The 23,477-nt window shown below is 42.6% G+C and overlaps 1 protein-coding gene across 2 annotated transcripts in view; it reads left to right on the plus strand.

Annotated features, from left to right (window-relative positions):
• The first annotated feature begins 1,245 nt into the window (after positions 1–1,245).
• Positions 1,246–23,477, plus strand: part of pde3a (phosphodiesterase 3A, cGMP-inhibited) — a 44,413-nt gene continuing 22,181 nt past the window's right edge. Inside the window, exons 1-2 of one of the 2 annotated variants that reach the window (XM_057049761.1) lie at positions 1,246–2,221; positions 20,058–20,108. In XM_057049761.1, the coding sequence (XP_056905741.1) occupies positions 1,310–2,221; positions 20,058–20,108 (963 nt within the window). In that variant the 5' untranslated portion in view covers positions 1,246–1,309. The remainder of the gene's footprint in view (positions 2,222–20,057; positions 20,109–23,477) is intronic. The other variant, XM_057049763.1, reaches the window with a different exon arrangement.

The following is a 23,477-nucleotide window of genomic DNA, read 5'->3' on the forward strand; positions in this document are numbered from 1 at the left end:
TAATATTAACAACATGTGATTTACGGCCTGTTTCTATCGATGTGAAGCAGTGAGATTTGTCTCTGCCATTGCTGCTGCGCCTACACCTCCACTTTTATTGTTAAAGAGATGACAAACCCTGAGCTACACCACATCACAGAGTCCTTGTAACATTGTGCCGTAAAAACAGGAGTACACACAAATTAACTTTGATGAACAAAATTAAGAACAAAAAGAGGCAGAAACAATGTTAGACAATCTAGAGGATTGTTCACACTCATTACAACCATTCCAAAGAAACTGCTCAGACATGATGCAAGGAAAATAAAAGTGACAGTCATATTAGTGACCTGAGGTCAGAACATCATTTTCTCGCCCATGTTTGAATTCCTAATCCTGCAGAAAGAACTGCTCCTTTTGCTGGAGCTTATAGACCCTGGTGGTGCACCCAGATAAAGCCTCTCATAAGAATGTAGGGCAAACAGGTGAAGGCTTTCCTCAGCCAGTGAGCCAGGCAGCTCAGGATGATGTAATTTAGAATTTTAATCCAGCAGACAGATCACATGCAGACAGATGATTATTGCTACAACTGGATTTTGCGCTTTGTTGTTGTGGGATTGTCTTTTTCATTTTATGTATTTTTTATTTCTTAGTGTTGGAGGACATCATTGGGCATCACCTGGGAACATTTTGTCCTGTATGTGCTTCCTGTTACTTAAATGATACAGAATAATTTCTAGTTTTAAACTGGCAAGAAGTTCTGTCTTTGCCTATTTACAATTCAGAGTAACTTTAAAAATGTGTTTAATGTCATCAATAACCTTATTTTATGATTAATCTTTGAGGACAAGCCAATAAATCTTGGTGTAGACATGGATCCGAGTCCCATCGGCTACTGAAGCTGACGGACTCAACCAAAAGAGAGGAAATTGGGGATGAAGGACGAATTACAGGACCAACACAAACCAAGGATGCTGGTCAGTGGGAGGAGAGACAGACAGACAAACAGAGAGCGAGAGCGAGAGAGAGCGAGGGGAAGAGCGGAGAGAGGAGGTGGTTTTCAGTCAAAAGACGTTTTCTGGTTCACAGGTTGACTTCAGGGACACGCATGGCTACTGTAGATGTAAGGAAGTCATCAACCACACACATTCAAACAAACTCGGTGATCAACATCATCTAAGTGATTCATGCTGCACACAATGAACTTTTGGCGTCATTGACCCATGTTTGGTGTGCGCGATCGTTGAGGTCAAACTGACCACACACATTTGAGCTGAGAAAGTAAAAGTTCTGGTTTCTCGGATGGTCCTCGCCAAATCCAGTCAAAGTAATGTTTCTGGAGTCAGACGGGGGCTCATTGGGTCGCGCTCTTGACAAAAGCCCTCGGGCGGCGTTGGAGAGCAGCGGCTACGTGAAGACATGTGTTACCCCGTTGTGCCAAGACGCAGGGAGCCAGTCGCGTCTGAGAGTTGCCGTGACATGGACTTGCCGAGCATTGTCGTCTGTGTTTTGTGTTGCCTGCGTCTCTGTTACTCTCGCTCTGTTGCTCAGACTGGTCGACTGGGATGCATGCAGCAGCAGCAGCAGCAGCGGAAATAGCAGCGACTTGGACGGCTCCATATTTGATTTCTCGTCGTGCTGCGCTCTGGATGTGTTTTTTACAGCGTGCTCCTGCGCTCCTCCAATTGTCATCTTTGTATGTGCCTTTCTCTGCGTCGGACTCTATCTGATTCGCTCCGGAGTGCTCCCCCGTACCGTGCTCCTCCTGCTGCTGGTGTGTCACTTGGGCGAAGCCGCAGCTCAGTCCCTCCTGCGCGGGACAGAGGAGCAGCTGCTGTCCCTCGCCGCCACTCTGGTTGTCCTCGGCTGCCTGGGCAGCGGGGCTCTGCTGGTCGTCCAGCTGCGTCAGGGAGTGTCCGTCCTCGTCTCCGTTGGCGTCATCAGGTCCGTCTCGCTCGTCTCTTTCATCAGAGTACGAGCCAGTTGGAGACCCTACCTGGCCTACCTGCTGGGTCTGCTGGGGGTTTTGCTTGCGCGGTATGCTGACCGGCTCCTGCCGGCCCCAGGGACCAACGGGACGGGGTGCTGTGGCTCTGTGACCGGGGCGAAGGAGGAGGACATCCCTGTCTTCAAACGGAGACGGAGAGCCAGCTCCATAGCGGCCTCGGAAATGATGGCTCACGCTCAGAGCAACAACCAGTCCCACCGCAGGACTTCGCTGCCTTGCATTCCGCGGGATCAGGTAAGACTGGTTCACATTCTGGTCCTGAAAGAATGTTCTGTTTCTGTGTGCTTATGACCTTCCATCCACTGGACACTTGGCGCTTCGTGAAGCAGTTCTATCTCAACGTTGGCATGCGTAGCAGCTTTACGCGCACAGCAGTCCGAATGGGATGATGCTCGGTGATGATAATGTATATATTTCTAGTTGTCCCGTCATCCCCACTTACAAATTCACAATTCTCATCTTTAGTAAACGTAGTTTCGTGAATCTTTAAAAAATAGTGAGCAGAGCATCATATTCCTACGTTTACAGTCTTGCCGTTAATTTGGTTATCGTCATGTGCTCGGCTGATAAGCAAATGGAGCACTTAGCATGCCAAGTTAGTGTGCGTCCGCCAGTGGCTGTGCGTGTGAGCGCGCCTGCATAGGTGTGAAGTCACAGCTAAATATTTTGAGTGCTTCAGTTTATCATGGCTGGCAGCCAGCGGTGCTCATGAATGAGTTAGGTGCGTTTAATAGTGTGTGATTGCAATAGAAAGAAAAAACTTCTTTCTTGGATTATTATTATTATTGAAGCAGCGAATAGGTGAGAATACGCGGAAATGTTTTGAGAATGACCCGTTGCTTATTGATGGATGCTGACTAAAATCTATGAATGAATGAGGTGTTTAAGGTCCGTCGTATAAACCCACTTCAGTGTGCTTTTTACTTGCTGCTCGAATCGCGTCCTTGTTTATTCAGCTGTGCTGCTCATTTCCAGAAATAGCACTGATTCCAGCTTCTGATTGTGTCAGATTGCATCTTCAATGATGATCTTTTTTTATTCCCATGTGGGAGCTTTTCTCAGGAATCAGCTTCTCACACCTCACATCACATTCCAGTGTATCTGCAAATGAAGCTTTCATTAAATCTGTCAGGTCCATGTGGGTTTGTAAAGGAACGATATTCTGAGTCCTTCAGGGCGTAGAAACTCACGCTATGATAAATTATTTAAATGTCTCAATAACTCATCAGTAAACTATACGATAATATTTTCTATATAATTCATACGAAACTCCACATTATATACATACTAGTTACACATGTATATTTATACACACAAGTTTAATATTTTTTTAAAAGACTTTCTGAACCTATGTCAGTTTATTCAAAGTGCAACACAAAGATTACACATAAAAAGTCACTGACTGTCCTTAAAATGTTATGTATGTGCTGAATAACATATAGTGAGTTTTTCTTATCAAATTCCATGAAATAGGGACGGTACTGCAGATGTTATTTGCTTACAGAAGCACCACATTGTCGGTTATTATTCCTTATTTAGATTTTTCTGACTTCAGTTCATCTCCAAATGAGAGGGATGAGGAAAAATAAAGGTACCGTATATCAATAAGCACATGAGTGATTATGCCACCTTAGAATAATATTATTCTAAAATACAAGCCAATACCATTATATTTGTAAAAAATAGTAACGATTGCCTGTTTTTTCACGTTCTGGTCAAGTCTTTTGATCCCTTCCTGTGATGGCTTGGAGTAGTAGGAACAAGGGAATAGTCATCTGCAGTGGCCTGAAATCTGTTTTACTATTCTCCAGGTATAGTCGAGCACCAGTGCTGTGGAATGTAATGACGAGGATGGCACATGGAAGGGAGGACTAGACTAAAACTTTTATCATTTCTAATTTAGAGCAAAATACTCAAAGTAACTTGTCTTTTGCTAATTAATAGCTGTAGTTAAGAAAAAGTGGATTTTATTCCAGCATGATCACTGGATTTGGTAAGAGAAAAAAGAGTCAATGTACCATAGATAAACTCAGAACACATCTTCCCAATCCATCCAACAACCTCGTGGGACAGAAACATTGAAGCAAGACATGCAAGCACGCACTGCTAATCATCTCCAGCAAGCTGGTGATGGAACTGTCATGTTCTGTTCTCTACATTAGCAGTGACATCTGGTGGCAGATTATCATCCAAGCAGCTGCTCAAGAGTGACAACTACTGTATATGCTGAAGGATTCCTCACACTTTCACCTCTAGGAAGTCTGCCCTAAATTTTGGAGTGATGTAGAAGAATAGAAAAACCCACAAGAATGAAATGAGCATTGGACACATGTTTACAGTTAGCCTATATATTAGAAGGTAGGTGGTTTCACTGTTTACTTGCTTGCAAACACATTTAAATATTTGATCCAATGAATCAGACAAATGTCTTAGATGTGATTTTTAGTACTTTTCAGTATGTAAAAAAGAAGTAAAACTCCCTAAAGGAAAGGTTTTGTGTGAGTGCACCAACAGAGTTTCCTTTTCTTACTGGCTGATTCTCTTTTACATTGTGCAGGTTAGTATTAAGCTGCACTTGTAGTTAGAATAGAAACATTTACAAGAACCCAGAGCCTTGTTGTGAAAGCAACAGTGGCAGTAAAATATACGGTACTCCTGGACACGGATCAAATGAAGAGAGAAGACCCCCCCCCCTCCAAAAAAAAAATATTTTTGAAGGGATTTTTGTTCATGCTCTCAGAAATATTAAACGCTATTATTTAGTGGGCAGCAAAGAAAATCCATCTCAATTACGATGCTAGAATCACCATCTATATATTCTTTAGTTTGGCTATAATAGATTTGTAGAGATCTGCTTCATGGATTTCTCATGTTTTTGCCACCTCTTTCCCTGTTTAACTCCACGGAAGATCAAAGTGACTGGATGTATCATTCAGCAAAAAAATGAGAGTTTCCTTTTCACACTGTCTCTGCAATGCAAGTGCACAAAAGTTTGTAGGTGCACGCCGGGCATGCTGTGGATAACAAAGCTCTCCAGAGTGCAGTTGTACCTGATTGAAGCAGTGGTTTTCATATGAAGTATTTATGAAGCAGGTCACAACGTCCTGCCAAAACCAGCAGCAGGACAGGCTCTCTGCTGAACTCAGAGATGGAAAACAGCCCTCTTTTTATACTTTTTACATGATGATGGGACGCTACGCTTTAGCAACAATCATCCTTCTACTCTCAAAGGTCTTTTTGACAGAAGTTGCTGTGAAAGAAGCAGCACATTTTGGAATGTTGTTATCATGTTAAAATATGTGAGCTCAGTGTTTGGAGGCCACCGCACTTTCATCATCATTCGAAATGGAGACTAATTAACAGGGATCAGTTTTTACTGTATTCCAGCTTTTGCCAGTACCTGTCACTTAAGAGCACTTCTATATGTTCTGAAGTTGCAGAAGGTTCTGTTCTCTAGTGGTATCAGCCATCAGCAGGAGCATCCCCCCATACTGCATTAGCCTAGGCCAGCACCAGGTGGATACATAATAAACATAAACATAAAAAAGGCATTACCGTGATATTGCGGGGTGCTTTGTTGGTGTTCATCACAATAAAGGTCTGTTCACGACGGGAGAATTCTCCATGCAGGTCATCCAGTGATTTTCTGTATTTTGCACACATTGAGGGGCCTCTTTCAATGTCACCAGTGTGGGGAAATGAGTGAATGACTTGTTTGACATTTGCTTTGAATATAAGGCGAGCTTGGTTTTGAAGGCACTGACGTTTTTGTGCATTTCATGCACAAACTGGTCTTTCCCTTGTAACTTGAAATTCAGCTCATTCATATATGACAATATATCCCCAGCAAATGCTAAATCACAAAGCCAACCTGTGTCACTCAGCTCAGGAAAATCATCAGCTTTCTCAAGTAGTTCCAAAAATGAGCTCCTGTTTGAGCTCCCAGACTCGTTGTGTATAGGGGTTGCAATATCAACCTGCCATTCCTTATTCTCCATGCCTTAACATTCAGTGCCTACCCAGTGCCCCTCCCACCGTAACCTCTGTAGGTTCTGTTGTGTGTTTTTGCCTGTCTTGCTGCGAAACCAATTGCCCTTTGGGGACAAATAAAGTTGAAAGTTGACACACTTTCCCCAAACTTAACCAGCGGGCATTGGAGTGGTAAAGCAAGTCCTGGTGATTGGCGTCAGTTTCTTCAAGAAACAACAACAACAAAAATGATAATAATAATAAAGATGATGATGCTGAAGTCCCCTCGTTTCAATAAAGTTTATGAGTTTATAAGAACTGGGTTTTCCTGCCTAGGGTTGTCCTCTTTCACCCGGTCCTAAATTCTTTTGAGCAATTTGACATTTCTTAGCTAAGTAGTGTTGGGGTCCAGGGTTCTGGGTCGTATGTTGTTTGGTTTCTTCCTGCAGGGGGCGTGGAGGAGCCAATATTGGCAACAGCTGGCGCTGCAGGCAGGCACACCTGTCGGCAATCTTCATCAGGCCACCTATTTATGGACGGAGCACCTGTCTGCCAGAGTTGGAGTGTTTTGGTGGTTTCCCTGGTCTCCATGTCACCCTGGGGACTGGAGAGTGTGTGGGTCCTGGCTCCTATGTTGGCTCCACCCTGGAGCTCTCTGTGCGCCCGGAAGACTGGATGAGTGCTTCCCTGCGGTCCAGGAGGACTGACAGTTTGATTTGTGAATAAAGACTAGTTTTTGGACTCTTTATCACTGCATTTTGCTTGCTTTTGGGTCCTGTAAAAACCTAATCCTAACAGGTAGCTTGTGCCTTTCCATGGCCACCTACACACTGTCATGCAAAGCGTCTCCACGTTTTTCCCTTTAGGGATTTCATGGCCAGAAACTCCTCCCTTATCTCAAACTTGTCATTTATCCTTCCGATAAAGCTGAGCGGTGTCCTCTATGTCATTATTTTTTCCAATGCCAAAGAATAGAATGTAAATGACTCTGCTTATTTGCTTAGCTTGCTAGCAAAATCTTTGTCAATTATCTCAACACAGTGAATCACTGTCCTGCATGATATGCTTTTTTTCAAATTTGTTCTTGCTCTCAGGACACAAAATAGCTGCTTACGTATCGTAAAGGCTGATTGGGATACATTTTCCGAGTTAGGGTGCTCGCTTATACACTACTTTTCACAGTGCATTGTGGGAGATATTGAGTGCACTACATCGGGTACAGCAATGCTCACTAACAATTCGGACACTATTTCAAAATGGCGTCCACACTCTTGAATGCACTATGTAGGGTATAGGGGGTGGTTTCGGAAACAGCCATCAACAATGATCTACTCGGAGAGGAGAGGAGAGGAGAGGAGAGGAGAGGAGAGGAGAGAGGAGAGGAGAGGAGGAGGAGAGGAGAGGAGAGGCAGCCATTGCAACTCTGGTCTTTCTTTGTCAAGCTGTAGTTTCCCTAGAACAAAACATACACATTAGCTTGATTTGACTCTAGTTGTGACCGTGCATGTATACCCTGTGATGGTCTGGCAACTTATCCAGGATTTATTCATGCGTAATGGTCTGTGGTTGCTGGGATAGACTCCAAGATCCCCCCACGGTCCTAATTAGGAATAAGTGGCAATTAACAGTAATGGAATTATATAAACAACACATATCTGTACAAATGGCTGCACCTCATTGTCTTGTTCCCAATTATTCGCCAAATAAAAGGGAGTTGAAGACAATCAAAAAGTCAAATCTGTGGAATATAGTTAACACGGGGAAAGATTGTTGGATGGTGGAATCTTCTTTAGTGAGAGGAATGCCAAGGAAGTGGGTGTATGGAGGAGAAGAAAAGTTAGCATGAGCTGCTGGTAGCTATGTGTGTATATGTGAAAGAAGGAGAAGGAGAGCAAGAATAGGTGGGGGCACAATTAGCTGGAGGGGATGCAGGTAACGCAGGAAGCACCGCATGAGAAAGGAGGAGAGGAGAGGTAAGAGAGAACCTTAGAGATTTCGGTGAGGAGGGTGAGTAAAGAGGGGTGGGTGAGACAACGTTTGCTTCCAAGCACAACAGAAGTGGTGATGCTGAAAGGACAACTATCTGGTCCATGTTTTCCCCCATCTCTGTTGCTCTCAGCCTTCACGTGGACTCCCAGATACGCTGGCATAGTCACGGAAACGGGGGGTTGTATCCACGTAATGTGAATGTGGCTGTAGGCCATGTTCTCACTCTGCATGTGTGTTGGTTGTGGGGGGGGGGTGTTTGGGTGAGAACAACAGTGTTATCCACAACTTGAAAGTTAAGAGTAGCAGCAACTAATTGGAACTTTGCCTGGTCGCTACATACACATACCACACATACACCACACACACTCGGCCCCCCTGCTGGGCACCAAAATGAAGTTTGGTGGATTTGAACAAAGATTGCTTTGTTAGTTGCTGTTAAAAACCACAGACACACTCACACACACACACACACACACACACACACACACACACACACACACACACACACACACACACACACACACAAAGCCACGTGACTTAGTCAGGTATAACCTTTTACTGATGGTTTGCAGTGAGAAACCACAATTAACAAAAATAGAAGTCTACAGTGAGTTGAAGCAGGCTGGGCAAGACAGACAGGACGGGGAGTCAGAGAGCTGCAGCCCAAGTATCATCCATCCATCCATCCATCCATCCATCCATCCATCCATCCATCCATCCATCCATCCATCCATCCGCCCCCTTCCCTCCCTCGCTCCCTCCCTCCATCCTCTCTGAGTGGAGCTTCTGCTATGTTAGAAAGCACTGTGTGGGTGAGGGTGGAGTGTTAAAAGTCTCATATTAAAATAAATTTGTATCAGGACCAAAGTCAACACTAGTGTGCTTCTCCAGGGATCAATCATTATAATCTTAGTCCTGCCGAGGTCAACTCTGTTGCTGAAGGTGCAGCAGCCTCACTTAGAATCACGCTTGGTTCTGTTGGCCCCCCTGAAGAAGAAAATAGTAAATCAAAGGAGGTGTGCCCCCTGGTATAATTCACACATTAGGACCCTCAAGCAGAAAGTGCAAAGACTGGAAAGGAAGTGGTATTCTTGTAAAATAGATACCTACCATTTAACCTGGAAAGACAGTCTGGCAGTTTATAAAAAGGCCCTCCGTAAGGCTAGAACAGCTTATTTTTCTTCTTTAATTGAAGAAAACCAGAATAACTCCAGATTTCTTTTTAGCACTGTGGCCAAATTAACCAAGAATCACAGTGTTCTAGATCCATGCATCCCTTCTTCTCTTAGTGGTGAAGACTTCATGAGATTCTTCACTGATAAAGTTCTAGCTACCAGAGAAAAAGCTAACCAGGCCATCCCAACAACTGGACCATCACCAAATGTGCTGACTGTGGGAACATACAGGGTCTCCAATGAGCCCTTAAACTCCTTCACCCCTATATATTTTTCGGAGGCGTCTTCGCTAATTCAGAAATCCAAGACCACAACGTGTCTTTTAGATCCCATCTCAACACACCTGTTGATGGATGTTTTACCAATGATAGGCAGATCTATCCTGGACCAGATCAATTGTTCTTTAGTGACTTTAGTTATGTACCCCGGTCCTACAAGGTGGCAGTGATTAAGCCGTTGCTTAAAAAACCATCACTGGATCCTGATGTCTTAGCAAATTATAGGCCGATATCCAACTTTCCTTTTATCTCTAAAATGCTAGAGAAGGTTGTGGTGACTCAGTTACTGGAGCACCTGCAGAGAAACACCCTGTTTGAGATGTTTCAGTCAGGCTTTAGAGCTCACCACAGCACAGAAACAGCACTTATTAAAGTTACTAATGATCTTCTTTTTCTTCAGATCATGGACTGGTTGCTATGCTGGTTCTGCTTGACCTCAGTGCTGCTTTTGATAAAGTTTATCACAGCATCCTGTTACAGAGACTGGAACATATGATTGGGATTAAAGGGACAGCACTAGACTGGTTTAGATCATATTTATCTGATAGATACAAGTTTGCTCATGTCCATGGTGTTCCCTCCTCATACAGTAGGGTTAGCCATGGAGTTCCACAAGGTTCTTTACTTGGACCAGTCCTTTTCACTTTGTACATGGTTCCCTAAGAAAACATTATTTATTGGAATAAATTTTCATTGTTATGCTGATGACACTCAGCTATAATTATCCATGAAACCAAAGGAGACAGAGCAGTTAGTGAAGCTTCAGACCTGACTTAAAGACATAAAGTGTTGGATGTCTTCAAATTTCATCTTCCTTAACTCAGGAAAAACTGAGGTCATGGTGTTTGTTCCTGAACCTCTCAGGGATAGATTAGATCACATGATCACTCTAGATGGTATCTCGTTAGCGTCTAGTCTCTCTGTGAGGAATCTTGGAGTAACTTTTGACCAAAATCTGTCTGTTAACTCACCCATTAAAATAGTCTCTAGACGTGCCTTTTTTTCCACCTGAGAAACATCGCAAAGATCAGGAAACTACTGACATGGCATGATGCTGAGAGGTTAGTCCATGCATTTGTTACTTCCAGGCTGGACTATTGTAATTCTTTATTATCAGGGTGTCCAAACTCCTCTTTAAGAAGCCTCCAGGTGATCCAAAATGCTGCAGCCAGAGTTCTGACAGGTATTGACAAAAGAGATCACATAACTCCTGGTGTACTGGTGTCTCATCATTGGCTGCCCATTAAATTTAGAATAATTTTTAAAATTCTTCTTCTGACCTGTAAGGTCCTCAGAGGCCTAGCTCCATCCTACCTGGAGGAGCTAGTGACACCTTATCATCTCAATAAACTGCTCCGCTCTCAGAATGCTGGTTTACTTGTGGTCCCCAGAGTCTCTAAAGGTAGAACGGGGGGCCGTGCAGCCACCAGACCCCCCTGCTGTGGAACCAGCTCCCTGTCCATCTCTACTTTTAAGATTAGATTTAAAACCTTCCTCTTTGAAAAAGCTTTTTGTCACTAATTCTGTAGTTGCAGTTACTGTCCTAGACAGACAAATTATCATACTTAGGGGGTCATCTAATTATTAGGTTAACATCTTAGTTATGCTGCTATAGGCCGAGGCTGCCGGGGTCCAGAAACATGATCACCTGACAGGCCTCTGTCACCCCACTGGGTCATGGCTGCCTCTCCTCTCCTCTCCTCTCCCTCCTCTCCTCTCCTCCTCTCCTCTCTCTCCTCTCCTCTCCTCCCCTCCCCTCCCCTCCTCTCCCCTCTCCTCTCCTCTTCTCTCATTGATGATGTTATTTCTTGTATAGTTTCTCTGCTTCTCCCCTCCCTCTCTCTGTATCCATCTACAGCTATAGCCACCTTTATAGCTGTATGCTGTCCTGCTGACCTCCAACCCTGCTGATCCACTCTACTCTTATACCAGCAGCTTGTATTATTAATATATTTCTATCATCTCTGTCTGTTCCCTCCTCTACCTGTCCTCCCCCTTCTCCGCTCTCTCTACCCAGCCTGCCATCAGCAGGAGGGTCCCCCTACATGAGTAGTCCTTCTCAAGGTTTCTTCCTGTTAAAGGGGAGTTTTTCCTTGCCACTGTTGCTTGTTGCGGGTCAGGCCCTGGGATTCTGCAAAGTGCCTAGAAACAATTTTGATTATAACAGATGCTATATAAATAAAGATTGATTTGATTTGATTTGATTTGATTTAACAGTTTTCCCAACCAATTATAGACAGTGGAAATGCTTTATGCTGGTCAGAACCCAGTGGTCCAGTGGTCATTACTTAAATCAAATGGTTTTTTTTTTTTTTTACTTTGGGCAGTGTTTACCCCCTCCAAGGTGCCTGCAACTGTTATTTACTGGACAGGGAGAGACAAGCCAAAAATTATGGTAAACTTCAGCTCTTCAGCTCAGTGCACACATGAAATGAGAGGAGGATTTGAGAGGACCATCTTAATATGTAGGCCTCACTTGGCAACTAGAATGAATATTTTGGTACTCAATATATAGCAATTACAAGAAAACACACATGCGCACACATCACCTGGTCTTATCAAAGGTCCCAGATGTCTCATGTCCACCTAAAGCAAGACCTCCTTCGAGATTCAGCTCAAGTGTCATTGTGTGTTAGATCACAGACCCAGTCAAGCAGCATCTCTATCCTACACACACACACACACACACACACACACACACACACACACGAACACACACACACACACACACACACATAAACACAATAAATGAGCATGATTTACATGTAGGTTCCTTGTATAATAATATCAAGCAGGTTTACACGTGAGTCTACGTACGTGTGGGTTCGCTTCCTTCATGACTGATGCATGCTCAACAGTCTGCCAACAGTGTGGTTGTCTTCGGGCTGTCTGTAGATTACCCGGTCAGATCATCAAAGAACATAATTGCATCAGATGCTTATGGGAGTATTTTTTATCATTATTACTATCCCTCATAATGCACACACGACGGCTGCAGACGCACACAGTGACGCACATCCTGCAGGTAATTGGTGAAGTTGTGTTGTGAGATAGCAGGTCCTCTGGTTTGATCTGGAAATGAAAACTATGCTTAAAAAAATAAATACAGTTGAAAATAACACAATTTTATTTAAGGTAAAATAAATTAAAACAATTTGTCACATTATGTCATTTATTTTGTAATTTAGTAGTAGGACGCAATTATTGAACACATTTGGACTGAAATAAAGCAAAGGTTGAGAGCAGAGTCATGAAAAGTTAAATTCAGTACAAATGTAAGTGGTTACGAGATAAGCCCTCAACAGAAACATAATTGGGATGTGTTTGATCCCATGTCGTAAAAAGAAGACGGTGATTTCTGTAAGAACACAAAAATAAAGAGTAATAAAATTTTGATGAGAAGTCATCTTAAATTCATGATTGGCTCAGCCAAAATCAGAAAATGAGAAGCTTCAAAACATTGTGAGTCTCAGGAAGCAGACATGTCTGAAGGTACCGGTGTCTTCCAAAACAAGCCAGCGTCCCTCTCCTTTACAATCTTTGCTAAGATATTTGATGATTTAACTATTTTTGCAAGTTTCATCTGTACCCAGAGGCAGGTCAAGCAGCTCTAATCTGAAATGTTTATTGATTTGCTTTGTTGCAGTGGCAAAAAGAGTTCATATTTAACATCAAACTGCAGCACAGTCTGGAGGGACTCTCTGAAAACTGAAAACATGAAAATGGACTGCAATCAAAATCTTGTTGGGGATCATTTTTCTCTGCGGCATTTCGCTGCAGGCAACAAAGATCCATAAACAACCTCCTCCCCCTGAAAATCTTCTTCTCTTTAAACTCTCTTAGTAACTCTCTTTCTGTGTGCACAGGCACGTGTTTCTGTGCGTGTCCATGTGTGTGTGTGTGTGAGAGAGAGACTGGTTTTGTCTGCTTGTCCCTTTCTGTTTTCTCTCTGTCCAACTTTCACAGGACAAATGCCAAAGGCAGTATTTTTTGTCTGTCCTCAGCTGCCATCACTCACTCGGTTATGTAAGACACTGCTGATGCGGGGTGTGTGTGTGTTTGTGTGTGTGTGTGTGCGCGCACGCGCGTATGCGCGCTTCTCAGAGGGGTGTTAATTGTGGATATTTATTTGAGTTTCACTGTTTTCTCCTCTATATACAGTAACTTCTTTAATAAGCTTTCTCTTTTAGGTTCCTGCTTTGCTGCTTTATGAAAGCAAAGCAGTGTTGTTTGTTTGTTTGTTTGTTTGTCTGTCTGTCTCAGACATGAGTTGTATGTTGAGTGAACATCTGCAGGCTTGGCCAGTAAAAGAAAGAAAACATTGCAGACTTTAGTGATTTCTGTGTGCAGACGGTTTGAGGTAGAATAAGATGGTCAACTTGGTGTTGTTGGTGGACAAGGATGATGTCCTGCAGGCAGGCAGGCAGGCAGGCAGCAGGCAGGCAGGCAGGCAGGCAGGCAGGCAGACAGACAGACAGACAGACAGACAGACAGACAGACAGACAGACAGACAGACAGCTGGGTTTGGTTCCTCACAGAGAGGTTTGCTATCAATGATGACAATTTCTGTTCTTTGCACTAATGTTGTTGACTTTACAGTATTAAAAAGTCAAGGTAGGAAGGCACAGAACCACATTATTGGCACTAATATTAGACTATTATTTAAAATAATGACCCTGATGTGAAAAAGGAGACAATGAACTGTTTACATGAGCATGAAGACGTAATTATTATCCCATTTCTGGATTTATCAGATTATAATTGATCATATAAACGGCATAATGTGACCTGTTTATCACATAGTGGAAGCTATTTGATTATGAGAGACCAGATTAAGACACCTAGATTTCTAACTATTAATGACTGTCTCTGCATATGTACCTTTTTTATCAGATTAATTCCATTGATATGAGGGTCACAACATGAGCACAAGACAATAAACAACATACATGGTGTGCAGGAGTAGAAAGTCAACAAAGAGCCAATTTTGGCTCTTCACTTCATCATGCGTAAGTAGTCCAAAAGAAATCCCATTAACGGCCTGAAACTCGTAAACCAGAATTTTTACAATTCTGAAGTGTAGAAGCGTCAGAACTGATTATGATCTAAATTTAAAGTAGGATTTTTAGGTGATGAAAATAGGTCCATTATCATTGAAACATTACAATCTGCTGATTTTATTAATTACACAGAAGATGAATAAAATCTCCTCCCCTCAAAGCCCTGCTAGAAAGTTGAGATGATGGTTGTGGAAAAAAAACATGAATCATAAAATTAAAACATAAAACAAAGAAAAATCTTCTTAATCTTAATAACTTTGCTTTTGGAGTTCTTCCCGTTTCGTGCTTGTGTTAATAACGATACAATGTTTTCCTTTTTCAGTGCAGAGTTTGTTTTCAGTGGTAATATTCTGGTTCCATTAGAAGGACAAAAGAGGGTCTAAAAATCAAAAATAAAGCAGTTATTGGGCAGAGTGCTAATTTTAGAAACAAAAGCATCAGTATTTAGAAATAATTGGATCATGCTTGAATGGCGCCCGTGTTTTCTCTGAAGTGAGTGCCTCTCTTCCAGGCGAGGTGGCCCGAGGCTGTAATGTGTTTACAGGACAACACACACATGCACACACACACACACACATGCACACACACACACACACACACACACACACACACACACATATATATACTTTCAGTCGTTTGCTTCCTCAGGGCCCAGTGCAGCTTGTCCTCTTCTTTCATTCATCTTATTTTGGTCAACATGTTTCTCTCTCTACTCTTTCCTCTCTCCTCTCTCATTCAGCAAGGAATTGAATGAATGAGTGCTTATTGGATGAAGCTGCTTCGGTGTGAAACACGGTGTGTGCGGTGGGTTTAGCCTAGGGACAAGACTACCCAGAAGATGGATTCTTTCTATGGATTTGTTCCCATGTTTCCCACTTGGGTCTGTGTCGTTGGTCTCTGTTAGCCATGTTTACTCACACGGTATCTGCAGACATCATTCATTTATTGTGTGGCTCCACCAAAATTAAACCTTCTCCATTTAAGGCAAAATATCATTTTTAGAGTTTCAATTTTGGAAAAAGCTAACTTTAAAATCCCCTATATACCAAAAATTAAGCTTGGGGAGGCCTTTATTTATCTATTGATGTTTAAGAACACAAACTGTCGACAGCTGGTGGCAATCTAAAAATGCTTGATCCCCATAAAGTTCTCTGATAGAACATGCTGGGGTCTGTAATTTGGGCCAACAGGATATTGAGTATTGATGAAATTTTGATTAACTGTCATCATGAACACCATTTCAAATGGAAGACAATGATCTTAATGGTATGATGGAACTCAAAAATGCTAATGACTGCTAGCATCCTTGTAAGCAGATGGCATTAAGTCTTAGACAAATGCAAAAAAAACCCAAAAAAAACCAGGAGAAAACAGTGCAATTGTTTTGCCTTTTTGGATGTAAAATGAATGAGATCTCTGTGCTGGTTATCCAGTTGTTAGGGAGAAAGTGATCAGTTTTCTTCCCGTGCTGTTGCCATCAGAGGAATGAGACGGAAGCTTCAGTTTACTTGCTGCAAGGGCAGCCACACGTCTGCAGTGTGGGCTACAAGTGTGGGCCCTGGTGAGGTTTATTCTTATACTAGCACACAAACATGTAAGATTACAATAAGCGTAAGTGTAAGCGTCATTTGATAAAGTATAAGCATCACATGATAAAACAAAGCATGATATATACAAAAGGAACATATAAGAAAATGGGGGATGGAGTGTCACAGGATGTTCAGGTTGTCCCCTGCTATCCCGAGGTGAGCATGTGAGCATCACATACGAGGACAAATCAAAATGTACAAATCTAAACTTGGAGACAGGAGGCAAATATTTATTCATCTGACATTACATGCAAAGGCTGAGTCATGTAACTCCGCTATGAAACAAGTACACGCACGGATGCACACATGGGCACACTTCCCTGGGGCCCCGTTGGTGTCCTATAAACCCAGCCCATTCAAGGCAGAGCCATGAATATTTAGACATATTTATTGATATACAGTATTTTACCATTCAAATCTATTATCTTGTTCTACATATTTAGCGTCCTATTTACCTCATTTTCTTATCAACGCTACTAAAAAGCTGTCTCCCTCACTTTCTGCACGTTATGTTTACTTATTCATAGCCAGTGTAAACAAGTCATCCCACCATGACTTCTGGGAAGGCTGTGAGTTTTATGGTAGGTGTGCTGCTTGTTAATTATACATACCAGAACTATTTTAATTCCTTCCAACAGCTAACATCCGTCTTTTTCTGTCATCTGTGTAAAGGTCTATGTATGTAAGCTTGAATGTACCTCTGAGGCCGGCATGACTCATTTCTCATGTCCCCGTGTGTGGCAGTGTTCATCTCAGATTTAAGCTTTTAGATTTTGTTGATTTTGTGTCGATTAGTATTCCACTATCATCTTTACTCTTGATTTGTGTGTTCAATTTTAGCAAAGTGACAGATGTGCAACACGGTCCTCCGTGCGTGGGTGCACAGACCACTTGCCCTGAAAGAGTGACGTGAGCATGTAATGAGATTAATAAGCCTTGTGCTGGTGTGGTCTGGTTTCAGCATGCATTGACGGGACCCCTGATATGCTGATTGTGGACAATTAGAATAACAGGAGCCAGCGCTAACATGGTTTTGAGTGATGACGGCGATAAGCACGTGTCTTAATTCACGTGTGTGATTCGGTGGATGGACTCAACATGCAGAGATCCCAGGAAGAGGAGCACTCCCTGCTAAATCAATGTAACATGTGATGAGTGGCTAAATAGGTATCTTTGGGTTGCAATAAACCATAAATAAAGGTTGTATAATTAAGCTTTTAGAACACTTTAGCTTCCTATACTGCTTGTTAGTACTAAAAGTACATACAGAATTAACTTATGTAATTAAGCCAAAATAAATTCTGAACACTTCACAAATTCAATACTTTCCTAATGATTTCAGATATGTGATTATCACATATTGTAATTCTTTATTATCAGGGTGTCCAAACTCCTCTTTAAGAAGCCTCCAGGTGATCCAAAATGCTGCAGCCAGAGTTCTGACAGGTATTGACAAAAGAGATCATATAACTCCTGTACTGGCGTCTCTTCATTGGCTGCCCGTTAAATTTAGAATAATTTTTAAAACCCTTCTTTTGACCTACAAGGTCCTCAGAGGCCTAGCTCCATCCTACCTTGAGGAGCTAGTGACACCTTACCAGCCCAATAGAACGCTCTGCTCTCAGAATGCTGGTCTACTTGTGGTCCCCAGAGTTTCTAGGGGTAGAATGGGGTGCCGAGCATTTAGCTACCAGACCCCCCTGCTATGGAACCAGCTCCCTGTCCAGGTACGGGAGGCTGACTCCATCACTACTTTTAAGATTAGGCTTAAAACCTGCCTCTTTGAAAAAGCTTTTTGTTACTAATTCTGTAGTTCCAGTTACTATCATAGACAGACAAATTATCATACTTAGGGGGTCGTCTAATCATTAGGTTAACATCTTAGCTGTGCTGTTATAAGCCGAGGTTGCCGGGGTCCAGAAACATGATCACCTGACAGGCCTCTGTCACTCACTGGGTCATGGTTCCTTATCCCTCCTCTCCTCTCCCTTCCTCTCCTCTCCTCTCCTCTCCTCTCCTCTCCTCTCCTCTCCTCTCCTCTCCTCTCCTCTCCTCTCCTCTCCTCTCCTCTCCTCTCCTCTCCTCCCCCTTCTCCTCTCTCTCTACCCAGCCAGCCATCAGCAGGAGGGTCCCCCTACATGAGCCTTTTCCTGCTCAAGGTTTCTTTCTGTTAAAGGGGAGTTTTTCCTTGCCACTGTTGCTTGTCTGGGGTTAGGCTCTGGGATTCTGGAAAGCGCCTTGAAACAATTTTGATTGTAAAAGACGCTATATAAATAAAGATTGATTGATTGATTAATTGACATTTAATATGCTTTTCACATCACTCTACTCGCAAACCCAATCTTTCCAGTCACTTGGAATGAACCAGTATATGAGCACACCACGCTCACACCCTGTACTGAATCCAGCAACAATTACAACTTGCATCACATATCTGTAGGGGCCTTTAGGCGCATCTTTTATCTTTTCCCCCCTTGTTTCAGCTGGGTTCTAGTCAGAACAGCTGCTGGTCTGTAGGGGATTTGGTGTGGCCCGCTGGGTTCCTCTGCTCTGAATTACTACGCTCGTGACAACACAGACCGTGTGTGCTTCTATATGAATGTGCACGTGCGGGCAGCGTTATGTGAAACATAACACAGTTTCCTTTCATTGTGTCTCATTTTGTTGTAATATAATAGGAGATGTTCTGCATTCCACCAAACCAACTCTGCGAACAGTGGTTAGTGCCAACATTAAGATCTCCCTCTGCTGGCTATTATGTGTTAATGCACATCAACGTTCCTGACATTATATCCTCAGTAATATGCGTGTGTGCGTGCACGTGCTTACGAATATGACAACGTCATACTGAGAAGGATTTCTGTTTTTTAAGGTTGTTCTTTTATTGTTTACTTAAACTGAGGTAATCATTGGGGTTATTTATCTCCAAACTGCAGAATGGACTTGTGATTTTTCAGTTCCTTGTAGATTTGACATGTGAAGTGAAAAGGGCAAGCAGAGCATAAGATGGAACAGAAGTTAAGTGGCTGACTATTTTAAATGACAATATGCTGAAAGAGAAAATGGATGTAGTCTGTTTTTCAAATGAAATTTATGACATTGTGACCAAAATCACATGATCACAGTTCACATTATTTACATGATAATACTTGAAAGCTTCTTGCCAGGCTCAGAACCTACAATTTTCACAAAACTGTATGATTTTTGTATACTAGACACGCAGCTCTGCTTATTGTCAAACAGTATGAAGCAGGTAGTTCTATGGCTTCTGAGCCTCTGATCCTCAGACTGTGAGTTCAAGCGGAGGTTTAACCCCTGTGGGCTTGTCATCACCCAGCACACAGTCATATGTGTCAAGTGTGAAGCAACTTCATGATTCTTGCGTCTTTCAAGCATTTTGTCTAAGCAAGACAATGATGTGTTCAATGTTTGTGGTTTCAAAAAGCAGTCTCGGATTGTGCTGTATAGCTATACAGGTATGTATGATGTCTCCTCCCCTCTGTCTGTTCTTCTCCCTTCTCCACCTTCTTTATTCAGTAAGCCATCAGCACGATGGTCCTCCTGTATGAGCTTGGTCCTATATAATTGTTCCCTGTTAAAAGGGAGTTTTTCCCTTGTTACAGCTTCTAGATATAAATGAATTAGGTATACAGAGCCCATGTGCTAATTTGTGTTGCAGAGTTGCAAAGTTAGTTCTTCATTCAGTCTTAGGATGGGGCCATTTGTGCCTCACCTTCATCCTTGATCTAGCAGCTGCTGAAATGTAGGTCAGAGCAGATTCTGCATTCTGTTGAAGGATGCAGATTAAGGCACTTCTTATTCTTATTCTTGTATGCTCAAAGTTACCTGCAAATTTCAAAGCCTATTATCACTTAGGGAAGAAATGATAGCAGATCATAGAATGGGGAATAAAACCTTTCTGTGTCTTGTGTTATGAGTTCTAACAATGGCTACTCTTTTGGGTTTTTTTTGGTTTGTTTTATTTAATTTTTTTTTGGTCCTATTCCCAGATGATGTGCCAGCCAGAATGGGACTACAAGAGAGCTCTGAGCAGATCCCAGGTCAGTGCATCAAGGAAATGGGAAATTGGAGGATGGATGGATGTTTTCTCTTCATTGGTTGGTTGGTCTGATTGTTGTTAGCAGGATTCCAGCCTTTCATAGTGGAGAGAACAGCAATACAAGTTGTAAAAGCTGTAAATAAAATGTTTGGATGGTGGTGGCAGCATCATGCTGATGTTTCATCTTAAGAAAATTAACAATTGTTAAAAAAGTGAAAGGCCTGAAAGTGACACAATAACATTTAAATATGTTTGAACCAGAGCATTGGAAACATTGAGAACTCTGAGGTGTTATAATCAAAGTCAATATCCAATAATTCTGCATATATTATACATAGCGAATTATCTATGTGCTGCAGTATTATTTGGTTGTGGTTCTTATGTGGTATTGCTTCAACCTCATAGGGTTAGAGGGCTACATTTGACAGTGAAAAGGCCATCATCTGAGTTGAGGATAGTAGATAAGGTCAGTAATTTAGCATTCAGCCATCAATGACGTAAAGTGGGAATTTATGAATTCAATATGAAGTGAACTGTCCATGAAATGCAAACCATATGCTGCAAGGGTTTTTGAGTGTCCACAGGATCCTGGGAGTTATGTTTCTGGGGACAGTTTGCCCCTGGTACCATCTCTCAAGAAAAGCTGATTCTGAGTAAGGGGCCAGATGGAAACAAAGTAGAACTGACTAGTAAACCACTTGAAAAAAGAAAATGGAACCATGTCCAAGGTGAGGAAAGAGCTGCTGTCTCATCATGTTGAGACATCATTGTTGTGGTAGTTTGGGCATCTCGGGGTGTGATTTGGAATACATACAGCTGGGAGGACACCCAGAAGCAGACCCAGATCAGGAGAGGTGGGGGAGATTATATTTTTCATATGTCCCTGGAAGGACTTTGTGCTCTCTGGGAGGAGCTGATGGACGCAGAAGAGAGGATGTTCAGGGGTTCTCTACTAAAATTGCCAACCTCTCAACCTGCACCTGTACTGTCTGTTCCATTGCGACTCTTCAGAAGTTAGAGGAGATCGCAGACAATTTGTCATGGGGTTACAGTGGAACCTATACTACCAAATAAGTACTCTTCATGCCATATGAAGAGTGGGTTCCAGTAGAAAGCCATGTTGTGACATCTGGCTGCTTCTCCCTTATCACGCATCAGCTGTTACCACAGGAAACTCTAGCCCAGCAGTAGTAAGGCTGTCCAACAGAGCCCCAAACAACTATTTTATGGTTCCAAGATGAGGCCCTTTGATCTTTGTCCTGAGGTATCCCAGGGGCCAGGTATTTCCAATACCAGCGATTTCTGTGTACCATAGATCTTCTCATTGCCTGAGCCACTGGAGAGCATTTGCAATTGGCAGATGTAGAAGTAGGGAGGGGTGAGTGGAGAGAGGGAGGTTCGTTAGGCAGCAGAGAGGAGGAGAGAGGAGGAAAGGAAAGCTCTGAAATCGCCAGATACTTCACACAGGAACCCTTGTGATTGTCACTTTGGACCTTGGGGCATTAGAAAAAACAAACAAAAGAGAGCATAGACCTGACTCTGGTTTGAGACCTCATGGTGGATTGATCCATTCAGAACTGAACGATGCAGAGAAGGCACTCAGCAAGCATTGTGGGTCGGCACCAGGATGACACACGTCCTCCTAATCAGGTTCAGTATTGTTTTTACTGGACTTTTCACCTTTTGGCGCAGGTGCATGCTGCCTTGTGTTCTGCACGTCTGTGTGTGCAGGAGAAAGGAAAGCCATTCATTCAGCAGCGGTGAGATAGTATAAGTGGGACAACTCGAAGCAACGTCTAAATTAAGCTTCCTGATACAGTAGAGTTTTTAGGTCAGTTACGCTGGGTGTTGGTGTTGGTGAAGGTTCGGTGCCACTGTTGTCCTTGGATGGTTTTTTGTTGAGCAGCTTGTGCTGTGGAGGTGAATCTAGTAACTATCTGTTATATAACACTGACACGATGTTTATCAAAGCTGCACAAAACACTTGTTTGCTTGTTTTCATTATTAGCCATCTATGGATTTGGTCATGTCACATTATCCTTCTTTAATAAAATGTGATTCTTTGTCAGTTCTCACCCCGGTAAGTAAGTAGGAAGCTGAAAATGAAAGTGATTGGTAGCAAATGGGTAACCCTAGTCTGCTAATCAACACAGATCTTCATGTTCATCTTCTGGAAGATGGATCTCGCCTGTGGCAGTGCTTCATTATCTACTACCTCCTCGGCGTCAATTCTTAAAGCTGACGCAGGTGTACAGGCTTTTTCTTGGTATGATGTGCAGGTTTATTCTTGTGGCAAAGCAGCACAAAGTAATCAAGAGCTCCTCCCTGTGATGCTGTGTTGTCAATGTCAATAGGCACAGAAGAGCTCAGCTGGCTTCTTACAGTAACTCGTTCTCTTTTACACTTGGATGACTAACGCTCGCGTGTCCACTCCACTCATCTGTTTCTCTCCATCATCTCTTCTTTCTCTTGACCTATCTCTCTGTGGCTCTTTTTTCTATTTTCCCCCTCTCATCTGTGCTCTTACCATCTGCCTTTATGCCTCTTCTGCCTCCATTTTTCTCTGACTGACTTGTAGTGGGTTGTAGATTTGTTTAGTGCCCCCACATTAATGTAACATTTTCGTATATCCCAGTTGAAATTAATCCAGAGTTTTGACTTGGTTGTAGCTATTAAACACAAATCTGTGGCAGGTGAACTTGTGCAGGAATAATGTAGCTAAATTTGGATGGATGTGTTGGGATTGACTGATGTCCTGGTTCAGGTTTCACCCTCTGAAAGATACAAAAACATACAAACATAGAAATGAACTCTGACCTCTGCAGGCAATAAAAAAAAATACCTTTAGTATTACTGCGCACGTGTAAAGGGTAACTTATGATTTTGTGGCATTTGAAGTTACACTGCAGTAAAAGTTCAAGTCCCTGCTGTCTCTTTTGGATCCCCCCTCATTTCAAGGGAAGAGCAAAGTCTGAAGGTGCATGAAATATAAAGAAAAGTGCAAGAGGCTCAGACATCCCATGTTTGCACTCAAATCTAGGATTGTGTCTTGTGGCATACACTGATTGAAGCTTTACCCTTTTCCAGTGGTTTAGGACACAGAGGGGAACTATATAGATCGCTACATACGACTTTGGTATAATCTATAATATTACGCTGTGAAGTTCTGGAAAAAAAATAGCTCATCACAACTGCTGCTATTACAACACAAAACCCACAGTAGAAACAGCAAGGACAGAGTTTACCATTCAAAATGGATGGTAGATGGAACAGGTCCCCATTCCAAAGCTAAACTGAACTGTTCCCATTTAGACGAAGAGTGGGCAGCAATTTACTCTTTAGGGCCATATTGACATTTCCGATGTTAGTG

Source organism: Takifugu flavidus, chromosome 12 (genome assembly GCF_003711565.1).
Source record: "Takifugu flavidus isolate HTHZ2018 chromosome 12, ASM371156v2, whole genome shotgun sequence".
Lineage (NCBI taxonomy): Eukaryota > Metazoa > Chordata > Actinopteri > Tetraodontiformes > Tetraodontidae > Takifugu > Takifugu flavidus.